This window comes from Girardinichthys multiradiatus, chromosome 6 (genome assembly GCF_021462225.1).
Source record: "Girardinichthys multiradiatus isolate DD_20200921_A chromosome 6, DD_fGirMul_XY1, whole genome shotgun sequence".
Classification (NCBI taxonomy): domain Eukaryota; kingdom Metazoa; phylum Chordata; class Actinopteri; order Cyprinodontiformes; family Goodeidae; genus Girardinichthys; species Girardinichthys multiradiatus.
In genome coordinates, this window is record NC_061799.1 from 43,264,158 (window position 1) to 43,282,848 (window position 18,691).

The 18,691-nt window shown below is 41.0% G+C and overlaps 1 protein-coding gene across 1 annotated transcript in view; it reads left to right on the top strand.

Moving 5' to 3' along the window:
- The first annotated feature begins 1,614 nt into the window (after nt 1-1,614).
- The window catches only part of kcnq3 (potassium voltage-gated channel, KQT-like subfamily, member 3), a 74,982-nt gene continuing 57,905 nt past the window's right edge, over nt 1,615-18,691 (top strand). The window contains exons 1-2 of the mRNA XM_047367216.1: nt 1,615-2,795; nt 3,197-3,637. Coding sequence (XP_047223172.1) covers nt 3,318-3,637 — 320 coding nt within the window. The 5' untranslated portion in view covers nt 1,615-2,795; nt 3,197-3,317. The remainder of the gene's footprint in view (nt 2,796-3,196; nt 3,638-18,691) is intronic.

Sequence of the window (18,691 nt, forward strand, 5' to 3'; positions counted from 1 at the left end):
AATGTAGTGTAGTTTAGCAATATGGTGACTCAGCAAATTGTCTCTTAGCTCAGCAGCAATAAAGTCACTTAGCCAAGTTAAAAAAGATTGTAATTTAGTTCAATTTAGCAAAACGACCACTTAGCTGAGCTTGATTTAGCAATTAACATCTAAAATACCGAATCTGGATTATAAGTAATATACCAACCAATGACATCATTCACTCTGTCTTTATGTTTATGAGAAAGTCTGATGTTTCGTTTGGTTTTATCAAACCTTGAGTTCAAAATGAGTTTGCATGTCAGGTTGTATCTTTTCCATCGTTACTTTAACCCTACAGCCTCTTGTTTACAGTGCATGGCACCTCAAACAAAATCATTTTCATCGGCTACTTAACTACCGTTGGCTGCAGCACTTGGACAGAAAACAGGGAAACGACCTCACACTTCACCATCGTATTGTGGGAAAGGAACACCCACAATATATTGTATTGTTCTATAAAAATGAAATAAAATAATTTATTTCATTTTATTCTTAGGGCCTCCTCTTAACTTTTTAAGGACCTGAAATATGGAAACTTTTGCTCGATAAAATGACAACAACGACCTAGAAACCAAACATAATAAAAAACGTGAACTTTCTGGCTCATAGCACTTCAGCTGGACTGATGGTCTTTATCTCTGCGTGCTTCAATCAGCCTGGAAAACTGCACATGATATATTAAAGGCAACTCGTTGAATCAAGTATTGATCATATTCTTGTTAATTAGCAATATGTTGGCAGCCACACATTTACTCAAAGGAAGCTTTCAAGAGTTTTCCTCATCCAGTCCTGTCTGAACACTTTACTGTGTGTTGAAAAAAATACCAGGAAATATGTAAGTTTTAAATTGTTTACATTTTGTAAAAGATTTTATGTTACATTTTTTTCTAGAACTGAAAACCTTTACTAAAAATTCAAGGACATACAGTATTTAACAAGTATGATGAGAGCAGAATTTGCTGCAGTAAAGGCTAAAAAAGGAAAAACACCAGCAGGAGAATTGATTTTTATGAGAAGCTATAAGAAGCAGCTTGGACTCTGAATCCCATCTGTCCCTGGGAGGTGATTCGGAGCAGTCGTGACTCACCAGATCGTTCTGTGCAGCAGGATCAGCAGACAGCCAGAGTCAAATTATTGCTTTTTCAATTACAGACCTGTTCGGACGTTTTTCATCCAGATAATTAGTCAAACCCACCGACTGGCAGCGTTTAAGTTGAAATACTAAAGGGCAACCAGACGTCCAATCAATCTATATTAGGATTTCTCTGTTCTGTTACTCTGGGTAAATCCTGTTAGTGTGCTGATGCAGATGACTTCTTCCTGAAAGATGGTTCTGATTGTGCTCTTTCAATGTGAACAATGTCTTTGGCCATTTTTTAAGCCATGTTTTTTATTCTACCTAATGCAGCTACTAATGTGTCTGCATTTTAAAAAACAGAATGCCATTATATAAAGTCTTTTTAACGCTAACAATACAAATCTGGCTAGAAAACCCCTGAAAACTATGGATGCTGAGTGGGTGTGATAATCCGCCGATTACATTCAGGTGTGAGGGGAAAGCAGACCAAGACAACACAAACCCCAGTGAAAGAACCTGCCTGAATACCTTTTTATTTTATCAAACAGACAGCTATTGGCAATTAATTTACATTGTACTTAGAACAAGCAGCCAACACGATGCATTACAAAAAACAACCTTCTCATACCAACAAATAGTTTAATTCCTATATTTACTACATCAGACTCTTCCTCCAGCTGTATCTCTGATGGAAACAATGAACACCGAGAATACTGCACTATTCCAACCTGCTAACCAAAGACAGATTCCTTGTTTGTGCCCACAATCTTGGCCAATAAAACTGATTCTGATGTGAAAAGTGAACATTTTGCTGAGCAACACAGAGAGGATATGGTCGTTTGTTTTAGCTTGCTTCTTGCTTTGCCTGCAGATTGATCTCCACTGTTAGACAAGAAAACACAGAAAACAAACGTAACCAAATTTTGCGCTAATTGCTTGTGAAATTGAAAGTATAGTTGAAAACGGTTGTAACCTCATAGAATAATGGCTGCTCAGCTAAAGAAAATGGCTTTATCACAGCCACCAAACAGATTGTGGCCTTTTACACTGATTGTTTTTGTTAAAGATTTTCTGACAGTAGGGAAAGCTCAAGTCATCATAGTAAACAGTTACAGTCTGATTGTTGGACTTCAGCTTCGAGGTTTGCTGCAGAAATGAAGACGTTGGAAGATGTTTCAGCCTGAGAGTTCTGTGCGTCACAGATTTAACAGCTTTGTGTGTTTTTTTTTCTCATTAAATGAACCAAGAATAGGCTCATTTCTGTCATGAAATTCATTTTTATGCCAGAAATGAGCTGTAACGTAAACAAATGCCCCTACAGATGTTTACATCACAGCGCGCGCACATGGACGTGACTATGCGCAGCAAGTCCTCGTGAGCGCGCATCCACACATCTGTCTCTGCTGATGCTGACACTCGTTTTTTTTTTTTTTTTCTTACCGCCGTGAACGCAGCAAGGTGTGCGCGGCGTTCCCGCGCGGGTGCACGCACCTGTGAGTGTGCGCGCACGTCACGTCGGCGCAGATGAAGGGTGGTTCTCCCCTTATCTTCTTCAGTTTCAGTGTCGAGCTCCTTCACGCAGCATCTCTGCTCTGCATCCTCCGGTCTCCACCCTCCTCCTCCTCCTCGGTTCCTCTGCAGGTGGATGGAGGCTGGCAGCCCCGAAGACGCTCACCATGCACGGACTCGGCAGCTGGTAGGGCTCGGTGTTTTTTCTCTGAGGTGGTTCTTGTTGCTTTGTGTGCTGAATGGGTGGAGAGGCTGTATGGAAATTAAGAAATAGTTGTTGGGTTTATTTTTATTTATTCTCGTGGTTGACATGAGCATCATTTTAGGCGTTAGACACACAGAACAGATTAATATGCATATTTTCCAGATATAAACCCGCAGCTGTGAGTTAATTAGTTTTTAGTAATTTATCACAGCTTTTCCGACAATCAGGGCGTTTTACGCACAGCTCGCTTCTGATTCCTTCTGGCTGCAGATGCCGATGGTTCCTGAAAACGATGCTTCTTTTTCTCCTCCATCGCTTCTCCATCCCTCTGTGTTTTCTGTTCCTGTTCTCTCTTATCATTCCTCCATCCTTCTATCCTCCAGGCTCATCGCTGAGGACCTACCTGCTCCCTGGAGACCTTATCCCAGAATGACCCGCGGCTGAACACTGGGTGTCTGGTCCCGATCATGGCATGCTGCCCACACCGACCCTCAAGCACTGACCATGGGGCTCCGGTCCAGGACCGTCGCTAGCGGCTCTGAGGAGCAGAAGAAGACCTCCGGCGCCCCTGTTCCTCCTTCTGGAGACTTACTGGACCAAAGCGGCGGTGGAGGAGCAGACAAGGATGGGGCCCTGCTGCTTATGGGCCGGGAGGACTTCAAGCGGGGCACTCAGGGCATCACCATCAGGCTGCTGGCCAAAACCCCCCTGAGCTACACCCGGCCCGTAAAGAGGAATAACATCCGCAAGAGGAAGATCCAGAACCTGATCTATGACGCCCTGGAGAGGCCGAGAGGATGGGCACTGCTCTACCACGCATTCGTGTGAGTACCTGCTGCAGGTTCTGAAACATGTGCGCTGATGGAGGAGCATTCAGGCTCTCTAAGCTGCAGCAGCGAGACCTCCTGGAGCGCTACCGAAATCCAGTTAGGCTGTAACCCAATATTGCTGCTGGTAAATGAATAGTTGGTTATGCAACTGCACAGCTTGCAGGTGTTTGCTGAAATTTCACTCATCCGCTGGTGTGAAGTGTAGCTGTGCATACTGAAGAGGAGTCATGTTGATTCTGTGAAACTTCTGAACTACTTTAAACCAACAAATCTGAGCTACAACTGGCGCTAAACCAGTCTGACTTGGTTCTAGAGTTGGGTGGTGCTGAAGGTGGCTGGTTATTTCTGTTTGAAACATCAGATTGGATGTTGAGTTTGGTTGCAGCGATCTCTGATTGACGATATTGAATCATTATGGCCCCACCAGTCCTTCTAGAGCTTCAGCATCATAGTCACTAAGATCTGTATCTGGTGGGGGCTTAAAGTGTGAAGCCCATCCGACTGGCCGTTTTTATTATCAGCATGCAGAGTTTGAATGCATGGGGCTTAAAATATAGGCTGGCAAATATTGCTTCCAATCAGATCTTTCCTGCAATACTGCTCAGATTTCAGTTACACTGATTCCAATCTGATGTCTTCCTTTATAGCTGGTTTTACTTTCTAAGAAAGTCCTAAAACACTTTCATTTGTTTTATTTGACAGATAAATGTTTGTTTTTGATGATGCTGAACTTGAAAGTTTTCAGATGAGTTATAGAGACTTGCAAAAGTATTCACACCCTTTTGATTTCTTATCGGGATTTTATTTAATAGACTATCAAAAAGCTGTGCATAATTGTGAGGTGGAAAGATCTTTTACATATCGACATCTGAAAAATTGATATGCATTTAGCCTCCTTTGCTCTGATACCCCCTACATACAACCCAGTGCACCCAGTTGTCTTTAGAAATCACGTAATTAGTAAATAGTTTGGGGGTGTGTGATGTAATCTCCGTATAAATGCAGGTGTTCTGTTTCTGGCCCTAGAGGTTTGTTGGAGAACATCAGAGAACAAACAGCATCATGAAGACTAAGAAGCTCAGCAGACGGGTCCGGAGAACATTGAGATGCTTGTAGAGATAAAGACTTGTAATTGCAACCAAAGGCGGTTCTGCATACAAACATAAAAAATATGTATTCTGGATGCACCACTGTAGGCTGGTCTATCACATATGATCTCATCAACATACCTTGAAGTTTGTGGTTGTTACTCGAACTAATCATTTTGCTTGGCCCTGAAAAAACTTGTTGATGTTGTGAGAAACTTAGTTTAAGATGATAAAGCTTCTTTTTCCGAGTCCGCACCATTTTGACATTTTGAAAGTTGCTTTAGAAGCTTTAAAATCTCTAAAGAAATTTGTCAAGAAAATGCGGCATAACCCTGAGGGATGAAGCTAAAGTGCTGCTTTTTGCAGCTTTGAAGCAGCTGTGATGAAGGTCTCTATAGTGATCATTTTTGGGCCGGTGTTGAATCCAGTCAACAGGTGATCCCCGCACCTGATCATCAGTGTGTTTTCTGGCGTCTGAATGCTGCTGACTGGACGATCCGTGAAATGATCGTATTACAGGAATGGGTTCATTTTCTGACCCTTTCTCTGCTGCTGCTTCTTTTTGTGTCTTTGTTGGAAATGGGTTTGTGGTCCAGGTGCTTCCTACTGAACAGTTTAATGTTGCAGTGGTCAAATCTAATTTGACTGCTTCTTTTTGTTCTTTTTTGCTCATACTGTTTTTAACCTGATGGATGATTTCGATCCTTACAAACTCAACGTAGGGTTAAGGAATCCCTTTAGTTTTGCTCCTGGTAACCTTGAGTAGAAACATTGTGCATGTGTTGTTTTCATCACGTGCCTTTTGCCTGCTTAACAAAGTGTGCAGGAGCCAGTTTTTCCTTCTGCTAATGTCGGGTGGGAGTCTTTATCAACGTGACCTCGTGTGTTGGTTCTGGTGTGAAATGCTCCCGCCTCCACAGGAGGTAACAAATGCACCACTCCTTTCTTTTTCTTTGTGGTTCAATCTGCATCATGTGGAGCTGACTATACTATACTATACTATACTATACTATATAATGAAAAATCATAATAATGTATCCAAATATGAACAGTTTGCTGAAGGTGTTTGCATGCTTCATATTCCTTTCCCTGTCCTGCTGGATTTCCTGCATCATCTGCTCCATCATGGTGGAATTGTTTTTATGGGGGAATACTCTGACTTCTGGTGGGAGGCGGTGTCGTCTGAAAGCGTCTCCAGGTTCAGTCGTCTTGCCAGCCTTCTCCTACATGTGAAATGTTATTATTGGACAGTTATTTACCAGATGTCTGAGAATTACCAGCATTTGCTGTATGGAGGTTGACATAGTATGAAGCTTCCTGAGCTCAGGCTATAAGTTTCACACAGGATTTAATGTAGGAATTTATCCATATGTTGCACTTTTCAGTAAAAAGCAAACAGAAGCAACTGCAGATTGGTTTAAAAATTGTTGGTTAAGACCTGAGGATGCTGAAAATGTCAGACTAAACTACGATGTTTGAACATTTATTTTACAAGACACATTTGGATACAGATTAAAAAACTATTGAAACATGCAGCTCAGCTGAGCTCAGCTGAACATTGTTTTTGCCCTGATTTTAGTATCAAAGACTTGAGATTAATTTACTGAACCATATGTTTATTGCTACTGAGCAGAGCTACTGTAAATGTTGTCTTGGCTGTGCTGTCTGTGATAGGTGGACGTAGCACCGTTTTCAGATCTGCACTTCTTGTAAATTCAGGGTCCGTTTCTCTGTCATATTGGTTTTAGAGTATTTTAATGATAGTGTCGGCTGTAAGTATTAATTTGTGGTTTTTGCTGAATGAATTGCTGAACTGAACATGATTCATTGTAATTTATATAGATGACACAGTCATAATCAGAAAATCTAAGAAATGTTATAAGTTACAGAAGTACAAACCTTTTACACACCTGGAAAAGCAAATCAACAATCTCTAGTTGGAAATACAAACTATCTGATAGGATATGATTTACTGGACCAAAAAAAAATGTTACTGATGGACATTTTTACAGCATCTGCAGCTTTGTTTACTGCATGACTTGCTCAAGGGCACTTCAGTGGCTCATTTTTTGACAGCAGGAGAAAACGTTGCTCATTCTCTGCACCCACAGTTTATGATGCACACGCAGCACTTCAGCGTGACGTGTATAAAAATAAAGAGGGAAGTGGGATGAGGATTAAAGAGGAGAAAAGGTTCAACGAGCTGCGATAAGGAAACTCGACACAGAAACATGAAGAGGTGGACAGAGAGAGCAAATGTTTCCATATTTGGTTTGCTTACCACTAAAAGTCTGATAAAAAACATATTCATGACCCAAATACAAACACAAACTGACTAGTAACCCAGATCTGCTTTGTGATTTTCAACTAGCCTGTGAATTCCTGAAACATGCTTTAAAACTGCAGTAGGGAGTTCTGAGAAAACCGTTGACTTAGCCTGAAAGTTTGAACAAGCACACCTTACAGGTCCCTCATTCTTGCTCTCTTCTGTGCTACAGCCCTCCCTCCACAGCTCCACCCCCACAGCAGAGCCTGCCGTAAAAACGCAGGCTAGTAAGCAGGGCCACCGATGATAAACAGCTATGGTACATTCACTGGTGGGGACAAAACATTGATATGCCTTACTTGACTATTGACTATGACTTGCCCCTACCATTAGCACAGCTGCAGTGCACCAGCAATCTTAAACTTGAACGGCGGTACTGCGCTGTGCAGGGGAGAGGTGTGAGCAGTGCGTACATAAGCACGATTGACACTTTTAAGACATTCTTTCTGGCTCTGATTGGTTGTTGCTGACTGGGAGCGGTGTATTTATGCAAATGGCAGTGGACCACTGGGAGGAGCCAGAGGAGCTTAATTTTCTTTTTGTTCCCCTCAGATTATCTGTTCCATATTCTACTGTCAGGACATAGTGACAGTTTTAACGAATATGTAAAAAAACATTTTTTACCAAAGTTACCTACTGCAGCTTTAAACAAAACCTTTAGCAAGCTAACATTAGTGTTAGAATGGCAACATTAGTCTTACCATTCAGACGTTAGCTTTTGTATGCTAAAGGTAGTGATAGCGTTGTAACATTCATGTTGAAAAATGTAGCATACCAACCAATATCTGTGCAATAGGATGTTAGCTTTATGCTAAAGTTACTGCTAGAATAGTAGCCTAAAGTTGGTATGGACATAAAAACAGTACCTTCAGCATTGTAAAGTTAGTGTTGGCATGGATACAATTTCTTTAGCACACAAACATTAGTTTAGCATTAAGACATTAGCTTTAGTATGCTAAAAGGTAGAGTTAGCATTGTTGGAAAATGCTGTATACTAACTTAAGTCTGTGCATTTAGATGTTAGCTCAAAGTTAGTCTTGACACTGTATTGTAAGTGTTAACATAAACAGTTGCTTTAGCATGCTAATATTAGTGTAAGGATTATTAATGTTTAGCTCCTAGCTAAAATCACTCGACAGGAGACAGATATGTGGGTGCAGCCGTAACCCTGCACCTTCTCTTTACTCCTTTCTTCAACAACAGAACTGTCCCACCAGTACACCCCCATAAAACACCACTAACTGTCGTAAACACCTTATAGGCAACGATGGCCAAAAAGTGTTACATTAGTTTCAATATTGGAATGAAAATATAAGTCTTAGCTAAATTGGAATCAGCCAGTCTGTTTTTCTCTTCAGTCATTTTAAAATCTGTTGGCTCATGTTTGGGGTTTCTGGGAATTCCTTCTTGAATTAGATTTGTTCAGCAAGTTTGTGCACACAATTCCACTTTGCTCTCAATGAAAACATTATAAATATTCATATACATAAAAAGGTAAATAAGGATGAAATGTGTTTTATGTTCAGAATATCAGTTGGAGCTCTTGATTAGGAGACCAGAAGCAAATCCAAACATAGGAAAGTTTTAAATCCAAGTTCAATCAAAAATCTTATTTTTAATAAGAAGGAAATCTCTATGAACATGTTGAATCGACAGAATAAAAAATGATAAAATAATTAAATAGCAGGGCTGCACGGTGGCACAGATGGTAGCACTGTTGCCTTGCAGCAAGAAGGTCCTGGGTTTGATTCCCGGCCTGGGTCTTTCTGCATGGAGTTTGCATGTTCTCCCCGTGCATGTGTGGATTCTCACCAGGTACTCCAGCTTCCTCCCACAGTCCAAAGACATGCCTGTTACGTTAATTGGTCTCTCTAAATTGCCCTTAGTTGTATGAATGAGTGTGTGCATGGTTGTTTGTATGTTGCCCTGTGATGGACTGGCGACCTGTCCAGGGTGTACCCCGCCTCTCGCCCATAGACTGCTGGAGATAGGCACCAGCTCCCCCACAACCCACTATGGAATAAGCGTTAGAAAATGACTGACTAATTCAATAGCTTCAATATAAAATTTTTAAATAAATAAAAGTTTTAAATGAGCGTGGTGGAATAACTTAATGAGAAGATAAGAAAGGAGACCAGTCCATCAACGACAGGCTATATAAATCAGCCAAGGAACATGTTATTTGATGCATCTAAGCAGCTGATAAAGGCTAGACAAGTACTGTATGCTTTGATGCAGAAATCGGTGTGAAGCATGCATAATAATCAGATTAAACAAAGGTAGGTTAGAAGACTGAAACCAGATTAGAAACCAGTCCAGATATCCAAAAAGTACAAGTTAAAGTTAATAAATGGTGCAAAATTAGGTGTGGATCCAGGTCTTAAACCAGGTTCTAATCTAGTTTAAATGAACCCAGTTTGAATCTGTTTTTGACCTGGTCATGATTTTTTTTTCAAAGCAATGTGTAGGTGTAAAGAAGAGGTTCAGTTTTCCTCCCTGCTTTTTGTTTCAACTTTTTATCGTAATTTTATCTTTACCCTGACTACCTGCACATCTTAATTTAACATCTGGACTCCATTTCTCAACATCAGCCTGATGCAGACCGAGTCGCAGGAGGTGAAGCTGTGAGGGTATTTAAGGTCAGAGTCTAACTCTTTACAGTGGTACCCAAATACTGGTTTCCTTGGCAACACAGTGATGAGAGAGAGCAGAATCAGCTCAGGATGGAGGCTGAGAGTTGGGTTGAGCGAGCATGTGAAAGCGGAGGGAGTTATGGGGAAACTGAAGATCTGGGGCGTCAGCAGTTTTGGTGGCAGATCGCTGTTGATCTTTGGACTCCTTCAGACGTCCAGACACAAGGCTGACAGCAGAGCCACTTCCCAGGATGAAATGCTGGATAAATCACATCCCTGCCTCTTAGATAATCCTTCACAGCAGAGCTGCATAACTCACCACCGACGTTGTTTCCTTTCTCAGAAAAGACACATCAGCAATAATGTAAGAGTCCAGATTGTTCGGATAAACAAGAATTATAGTTTTATTTTTAACAACACAGTGCACATGTTTAATGAAATGCTGCCTATAACAAAGATGGATAAAAAAAACTGTCCATTGCTAAATCTGTTAAAAAAATAAAACTCCTGCAGGTCTGGACTTTGACTGGACCATTACAATGCAATGATCATTTTGTTCAGTCATTTTGTAATAAATCAGTTACCGTGTTTGGATTTTTGTTCTGTTGATGACCCAGTTTGGACCGAGCTTCAACTGAAAGACAGATGGACTCACATTTTACTTTAGATTACTAAGGAAAGTTCATAGTTCAGGTCTAAGGAAAATTCACAGTCCACTTAATAGATGCAAGGTACCTTATCCTGCTTCTGCAATCAAGCCCAAATCACTAGCCCTCCACCACCATGCTTGACAGTAGGTATGAGGTGTTAATGCTGTTTGGTTTTCTCCTAACCCGGAGCATTGCATTATGGCCAAATATCTCCCTTTGACCTTTGAAGGCCATTCATCCAGAAGGCTTGTGCTTCATTCAGATACAGCTTTCTAAACCCCAGTTATTCTTATTTTTTTTCCTTCAGCCCTTTTAAGCAATACTTGTCTTATTCAAAATGTTTGGCCATGAACTTTAACATTTAACATGGTTAATGGTTTTTCTGAGTGTTAGACACTCTAACCGTAAGGTCCATTTCCTGGAACAGCCACTCTTGGTTAGCACTCTTAAATGTTCTTTGTCAGTGATGGACTTTAGAAAGTTTACAAATTGACTTGCAGCTCTTCCCAGATTGATGCAGCAACAGTTGCTTCTCCAAGGTCACCGCTGATGTCTTCATCCCTTTGCATTGATAAACACACATTGATAAACACCTAATCTAGCTCATATTCAGACATTTTGGTAGTTTTTTTGTGTTTTGTGCAGATGAACACAGTCAGCAGGATAGAGATGGAGCATCAGGGTGTGTAGATTGCTAGGGCTCATTAGCGACAGGACAGACACAGGCTGACTCATTTCAGAGAACAAGTCTAATATTCTGATTTGAGTAAATGCTGATTTAGTGGAATGATTTTGAACTCATTGCTAGCTGAAAGCTTTTTTTCCTGCATCATAACAGCTGAATAGTTTGATCCTAAAGCTGCAGAAAAAGCTGTTTTTTCCCTATGAATACATATTTAGACAGCTGTAAGGTTGTCATCAATAAAAGGCATTGGAAGCGCTGTTTTCTGCACTGCTGGGAATCTTTAGACATTGTTTCATATTTGTCCCAATTTGATTTATTTCATGTTTTTACGAGTTAAATACTGACTCGGTTTGTCCTGGAAAGACTTGATGTTTCAGGTTCTTTTTTATAATTCATGATAACTTTGCATATTTCCCACCATGAGCTGTTTCTAAGCAGTTTACTGCAGATATTAGCAGCACAGGGAGGAACACGTTGGCTTATTTTTAGAACGCTTTTAAATCATTAATGTTTGGGATGCATAACATCTTACTTTTGAAGGTGTTTTGATAAAATTAGTAACTTAATTAAAGATAAAATGTTTTTGTCAGATTAAATGTTTTTAAAACCCCTTGAAGTTATGAAATTATGTTTTAAATGCAGATTTGTTAAAGCTGCCACCTGTTATTATTTGGGATTTTTTCTGATTCTGTCAGTTTTTGGTTTGCTGATCCCGATCAGAATTGGACAAAACTACAAAAAAACTCTTTAAAACATTTGGGAATAATCAGGAATATTGTGCTGAGACTTTTGGCAGTGGTTTTTCACACAGTGAAAAATGTCCCCACACAGAAGACTAGATGCTTGGTGTAAAAAGTGCAAAACCAGCTATTATCAGAGATCCACAGCCTTATTTTACTGTAGAAAAATCAGACTTTAAACTCTGAAAGATGACTTCTGCTGGACTGGCGGTTATTTTGATACTTCTTACAGTTTTAACATAATCAGTTAAATCTTTTTTCCAGATATACAGTAATAAGGGGTGTAACGGTACAGGTGTACAGATAATATGCAGTTACAGCCCTGTCGGTTCCGTACGCACGTGTACCGAACGAGTATAGCGTTGTTTCTATCTGAACACATGAATGTTTACTGTACGTGCGGAACCAAGTGTTCATTGCAATGTTCTGTGGGGCAACCTTACAAAGTGACACCAAAACAAAACAGAGAGAACTCCCTGCCATCACTGAACTGAACTGTTTGGGAACATTACAGTTTTTCATGCAGTTACAGTTAAGAAAGAAAGGTGGACCGGACCAGAACTTTGTCAGCATTTTTCCACACCAATAAGGTCCGTAGCTGCTCTGCACTGGATTGAATTACTCACCTGACACAACGTCAAGCTGAATTTAAACATCGCTGGTTCTGGAGAACAATCTGTTAAAGTCCAAACTGCTACCTTTAGCATCCAATCAGCACAAACTCCATTCATCAAATAAAATGCAGGTTGGAGGGGATTCTTCCCAACAGCTGCTCATGCTGCATTCAGGAACAGCTGGGACACTAGGCCGTCTAAATATAAAAAAGAAAATCCTAAAACATGCTTTTATTATCAAATATGGGCGCAGTCTTGACTAAACCTCAACACTGAGCGTTTTCAGGTGGTTCTATTCTTGTATAATCTATCTATCCAGGTACTGGCTATGCCTGCTTATTCTACTTTATTCACTGAAAACCAACCAAATCTCCAGTCAGTTTTATACTTTCCTCATTATACTTTACTTTACTATTTTGTCTTGAATGGAGCGTAACAAAAACATGAGGACTCGTAACTTTACTGTACCATTACACCCCTAGCATTTTACCACAGAGCTTAGTGTGATGATGTCCTACTCTAAAATGTTACCCTGTGAAATAGGTTTTAAATATCTTTACATTTCAGTGTTTCTTGGACGCTAATAATGTTTTAAAGTTTGCCGTAAGAATATTATGTATGAAGATTTTTTCAAAAATGTCTAGGAATGTCATTAACTTTAATTTTACTCGCCATCTATAACATGTTTTTATGAATGTTCTGAATTGTTTTCTAACGTGTATATATACAAAAATAAATGCAAATTGGTAGATGGACAGTACATGAGAAAATACCTTCACCTGCTGGAAAAGAATAAAATGAGTTATTGAAGGGATTTCCACACCAAAGAGTCAGAAGTTGGGATTTATTCAAAAATACATTTTGACCAATTCACTGGTTCTAGAACTGCTAAAATGATACAAATAACTCTGAAAAGTCAGAAGAAAATTAATCCCAGTATTCCCAACTTGGTTAAAGTTTTGGCCATTTGGATCAACACAGCCAAAGTTATGTCATTAATATTTGTTTTAAAGGATAAAATTTTGAATTGAATGCCTGCATGAAGACAGAAAACTGCTAAAAGTCCAGTTTAAAGATTGTTTTCTGTGCTGCAAATGAATAATGGAAAGTGATGAATCTGGATGTTCTGGGCTGTTGAAGTGACCCAGTAGAGTTTTATGCTTAATAAACTGTTCTGAAATATAATCTCTCCTATTACTGCGCCACAGTGTCGGTGTTTCCTGCAGTAAACCTGGTTTTAATGATCTGGCTCGTTTTGGTCCTGACCCAGAGCCGGACAATGAGCAGAATCCAGCCTTTCTCTGCAGCTTTGTTAGAATCCAGCTGTGGATGAGTTTGATGATCAGAGTCTGTTTATGTTGAGCAGTTGTGAGTCGGGTTCAGGACTCCTTAATGGACTCTGTGGTCGTGGCCGCTTAGACTAATCACATCCATCCTCCACAAACATCTCTCCACTGGGAGACTCGTCTGCACAACCCAGACGAGTTCTGTTAGGTGAACCTTCAGAGGATCGGTTAGAGAATAATCTCTAGTTGATCTAAATCAGGTGCTGATCCGATACCAGCCCCTCAGACTGGTCTGCATGTTAGCGTCACACTCCAGTATCACTTATTTCAGCGTGCTGACCTTTCTGGTCCACGTTGGTGGAGCTTCTGGGACATTTCCTCAGGGACTCCCAGTGTTTTATTCCACCAGACTGTGATTACACCAAACAGCAGAGAAAATTCAATTGTCCTGCTCTTATCAGTTGGTGTGCATCTGCTCCCTCCTGATTCTACCAGGCTTTATTATTCGCTGAACCCGACAGCTGTAATGTTTGTGGCGCCTGGAGGCTCTCACTTCTCCCTGAGGCTGGTTTCCTCAGGCTGCACTACTAAAGAACTGCCAGGTCCAGGTTTACATCCGGTTCTGCAGAACGTCTCGGTATTCAGTGCTTGAGTCTCTGAACTGAAGGAAGTTCATCTAAAACCAGAGATGTTTTTGTGATGGAATCTGACTCCTTTTTCTTATAATGAAAACCCGAAACCTCGGACACTGATATGCAGCCATGTGAGTAGATCCCAAATCTCAAGCTGTTCGGCCCACTGAGTCCCAAACCACCAGTCAATGCTAGGATGTCTGTCCATCTGTCTGCATCAGTCCCGAACAGTCTGTCTGTCTGACCCAGTTAAACCCAAACTGTTAGTATGTCAGTCCCAAATAGGATGTTCCAGGAGGCCAGAAGCGATTCGTAGGCTCTAGAGCAACTTGTACATCTGCTCGAGGGGTATCTTCCCAGTTGGATTGTGCTTGGGAAAGGGAGGCATCCTACTGCCTAAATCATGTTATGTTCCTTTGGATGTAGGGAAGCAGCTTTACTTTGTGCTCCACCCACAGGACTTATAAGGTAGTTTATTTAAGCAGCCTGCATCCAGAAACTTGATCCATATGCTGGGACGTGGGATAGATCAGAAACTCCAGAGCTTCCAGCTCAGCTCCCCCCTTACCATAGATCCATGGTTCTCATCCCTGGTCCAAGGGACCGATTGTCCTGCAGGTTTTAGGTGTATCCTGATCCAGCACACCCGATTTAAATGAATGGGATTCTGCAGAACTCTATCAAGCTTAGGAGGTTCTGCAGTCACTTAAATAAGGTGTGCTGGAGCAGAGAACCTATAAGCACTTACTGCTGCAGGACAGGATTCAGAACCTCTACCTTGCCAGACCAGAGCAGCACCCTCATTACTGCAGACGAAGCCCAAGTCGATTATTATTTAACTGAAGGACTCTGCAGGGAACATTTTTCTAAGTAAACCCAACACGGTTCCTCTGCAGCAGCGTTGGAATCACTGGGAGGATTTAGCTTTCCTTCCAGCTCAGATGTTAAAATTCTTTATTTTCCATTTTCTGGACACAAATTAAGGACTGGTGTTCTGAAAGGAGACGGTAAGAATCTGGTTTGGATCAGTCGGAACCTAATGTCATAAATGACTGCTGGAACAGATCCATTTATTCATTCATTACAGACCTGCAGCAGCACAGCTGGACTGCAGCAGGTGGATGATGATGATGCTGGTTAATCAGCTTGTTCTTCTCTATAGTCTGACTTGGTTTATGACTGCTGCGATGCATGCTGGGAAATGTTTCTTGAAGGTTTCACAGACATTACTCAGTTTTATTCTGGTTTGACCTCAGTGGAGGATTTTATTGTGTAATTAAAACATAATGGAGGAAGGATGAAGTTCTGCCTGCAACTCAAAACAGGACAAATCGCAGTGACGTTATCTGGGACTGAATGAGCTCGTTGGACTTACAGGTTATTACCTCCACACACAGAGGCATTAAAGCCTAAATTAAATGCTTCTCTGCAAGGTTCTGTGGAAACATTTCTGTTGCGATGTTGAGGATTAGACAGTGATGGGTTTCTTTGATGCTTATTTTCCATCTTTCTTCCCTTTCTTTCTTTCTTTCTTTGTACATTGAGGTTTTTCTGCAACCATCTAGTCTGTTTTCACCCATCGTCCATAAAGTATTTGTGACAGTTGAAGCTTTTATCTGCAGAGCATTGCCTCATCTCAGTCTACAGCTGGTTGGTTTCTCTTTGAGCTTTATCATTAATTGCCTTGAAATAATAGATTTTGCCTTTGCTATTTTTCTTAAATGGTAAAAACTACACTTAACTGTGGCCCTTATCTGACTATCAAGTTTAAAATCACTGTCCATGTTGGAACCAAGGTTTGTAACTGTGGACTTAACACACATTGCCAGGGGTCTAAATTGCTCTAAATTGCTCCAATAGGTCCAATGGCAAGTACCGTTACAATTAAGGAAATTTAATGCCACCCAAGCTTTAATATCCTCAAGGCAGGATAAAAGAGGTTTGATGGACCAGGCATCACCTCGCCTTAAAGGCACATAGATTTGGCAATCATCAGCATAACTATGGAAGGAGATGCCATATTTCCTAAAAATAGACCCCAGGAGAAGGAGGTACAAAGAAAAGAGCAAAGGCCCTAAAATTGACCCCTGGGGGACCCCACATGACAGAGGAGCAGAAGATGATTCAAACCCTTCAACCTTTATGGAAAATCTTCTGTCTGCCAGATAGGACCTAAACCACTTCAGAACGGTGCCACCAATGCCTACATGGTGCTGTAAGCGTGACACTAACATGCTGCTTACGATACGAGCAGGGATCACATATTCGAGAGTCAAACGCCAGAACAATATCATTATAAACCCTCAGCAGGGCTGGCTCGTTGCTATACGATTCTTTAACATCAGACTGAAACACATCCATGATTTTATATTCATGAAGAAAGGATTTTAACTGTGAATAAACTATTTTCTCCCAGGATTTTTCATAGTAGGGAAAGCTTAGAGATGGGCCTAAAATTCCCCAACGCAGCTGGATCGAGCCAGGTTTCTTTAACGGGCTGCACCACAGCATGTTTGAAATTAGCAGGAACTACAGCAGATAACAGACTGCTGTTAAAATCAGAAACAATCTTCACGGTTGAAGGAAATCATTTTAAATCTGAATCTTAACTACAGGTCCTTCTCAAAATATTAGCATATTGTGATAAAGTTCATTATTTTCCATAATATCATGATGAAAATTTAACATTCATATATTTTAGATTCATTGCACACTAACTGAAATATTTCAGGTCTTTTATTGTCTTAATATGGATGATTTTGGCATACAGCTCATGAAAACCCAAAATTCCTATCTCACAACATTAGCATATCATTAAAAGGGTCTCTAAACGAGCTATGAACCTAATCATCTGAATCAACGAGTTAACTCTAAACACCTGCAAAAGATTCCTGAGGCCTTTAAAACTCCCAGCCTGGTTCATCACTCAAAACCCCAATCATGGGTAAGACTGCCGACCTGACTGCTGTCCAGAAGGCCACTATTGACACCCTCAAGCAAGAGGGTAAGACACAGAAAGAAATTTCTGAACGAATAGGCTGTTCCCAGAGTGCTGTATCAAGGCACCTCAGTGGGAAGTCTGGCAGAAAAAGGAAAAAGTGTGGCAGAAAACGCTGCACAACGAGAAGAGGTGACCGGACCCTGAGGAAGATTGTGGAGAAGGGCCGATTCCAGACCTTGGGGGACCTGCGGAAGCAGTGGACTGAGTCTGGAGTAGAAACATCCAGAGCCACCGTGCACAGGCGTGTGCAGGAAATGGGCTACAGGTGCCGCATTCCCCAGGTCAACCCACTTTTGAACCAGAAACAGCGGCAGAAGCGCCTGACCTGGGCTACAGAGAAGCAGCAATGGACTGTTGCTCAGTGGTCCAAAGTACTTTTTTCGGATGAAAGCAAATTCTGCATGTCATTCGGAAATCAAGGTGCCAGAGTCTGGAGGAAGACTGGGGAGAAGGAAATGCCAAAATGCCAGAAGTCCAGTGTCAAGTACCCACAGTCAGTGATGGTCTGGGGTGCCGTGTCAGCTGCTGGTGTTGGTCCACTGTGTTTTATCAAGGGCAGGGTCAATGCAGCTAGCTATCAGGAGATTTTGGAGCACTTCATGCTTCCATCTGCTGAAAAGCTTTATGGAGATGAAGATTTCATTTTTCAGCACGACCTGGCACCTGCTCACAGTGCCAAAACCACTGGTAAATGGTTTACTGACCATGGTATCACTGTGCTCAATTGGCCTGCCAACTCTCCTGACCTGAACCCCATAGAGAATCTGTGGGATATTGTGAAGAGAATGTTGAGAGACTCAAGACCCAACACTCTGGATGAGCTAAAGGCCGCTATCGAAGCATCCTGGGCCTCCATAAGACCTCAGCAGTGCCACAGGCTGATTGCCTCCATGCCACGCCGCATTGAAGCAGTCATTTCTGCAAAAGGATTCCCGACCAAGTATTGAGTGCATAACTGTACATGATTATTTGAAGGTTGATGTTTTTTGTATTAAAAACACTTTTCTTTTATTGGTCGGATGAAATATGCTAATTTTGTGAGATAGGAATTTTGGGTTTTCATGAGCTGTATGCCAAAATCATCCGTATTAAGACAATAAAAGACCTGAAATATTTCAGTTAGTGTGCAATGAATCTAAAATATATGAATGTTAAATTTTCATCATGACATTATGGAAAATAATGAACTTTATCACAATATGCTAATATTTTGAGAAGGACCTGTATATACATAAAATAACTGCTTTTGTGGTCATATTTCTAAATCCTTTTATCTCTAACATCTGCAGATGGTTTTGGACTTTTAGTTCTGATTCTGGACTTCTTACATATTCTGTCATTTGAACCTATGTAGCTGTTTTCCCTTCTTCCTGTCTTCCTGTGTCTTTTGGAC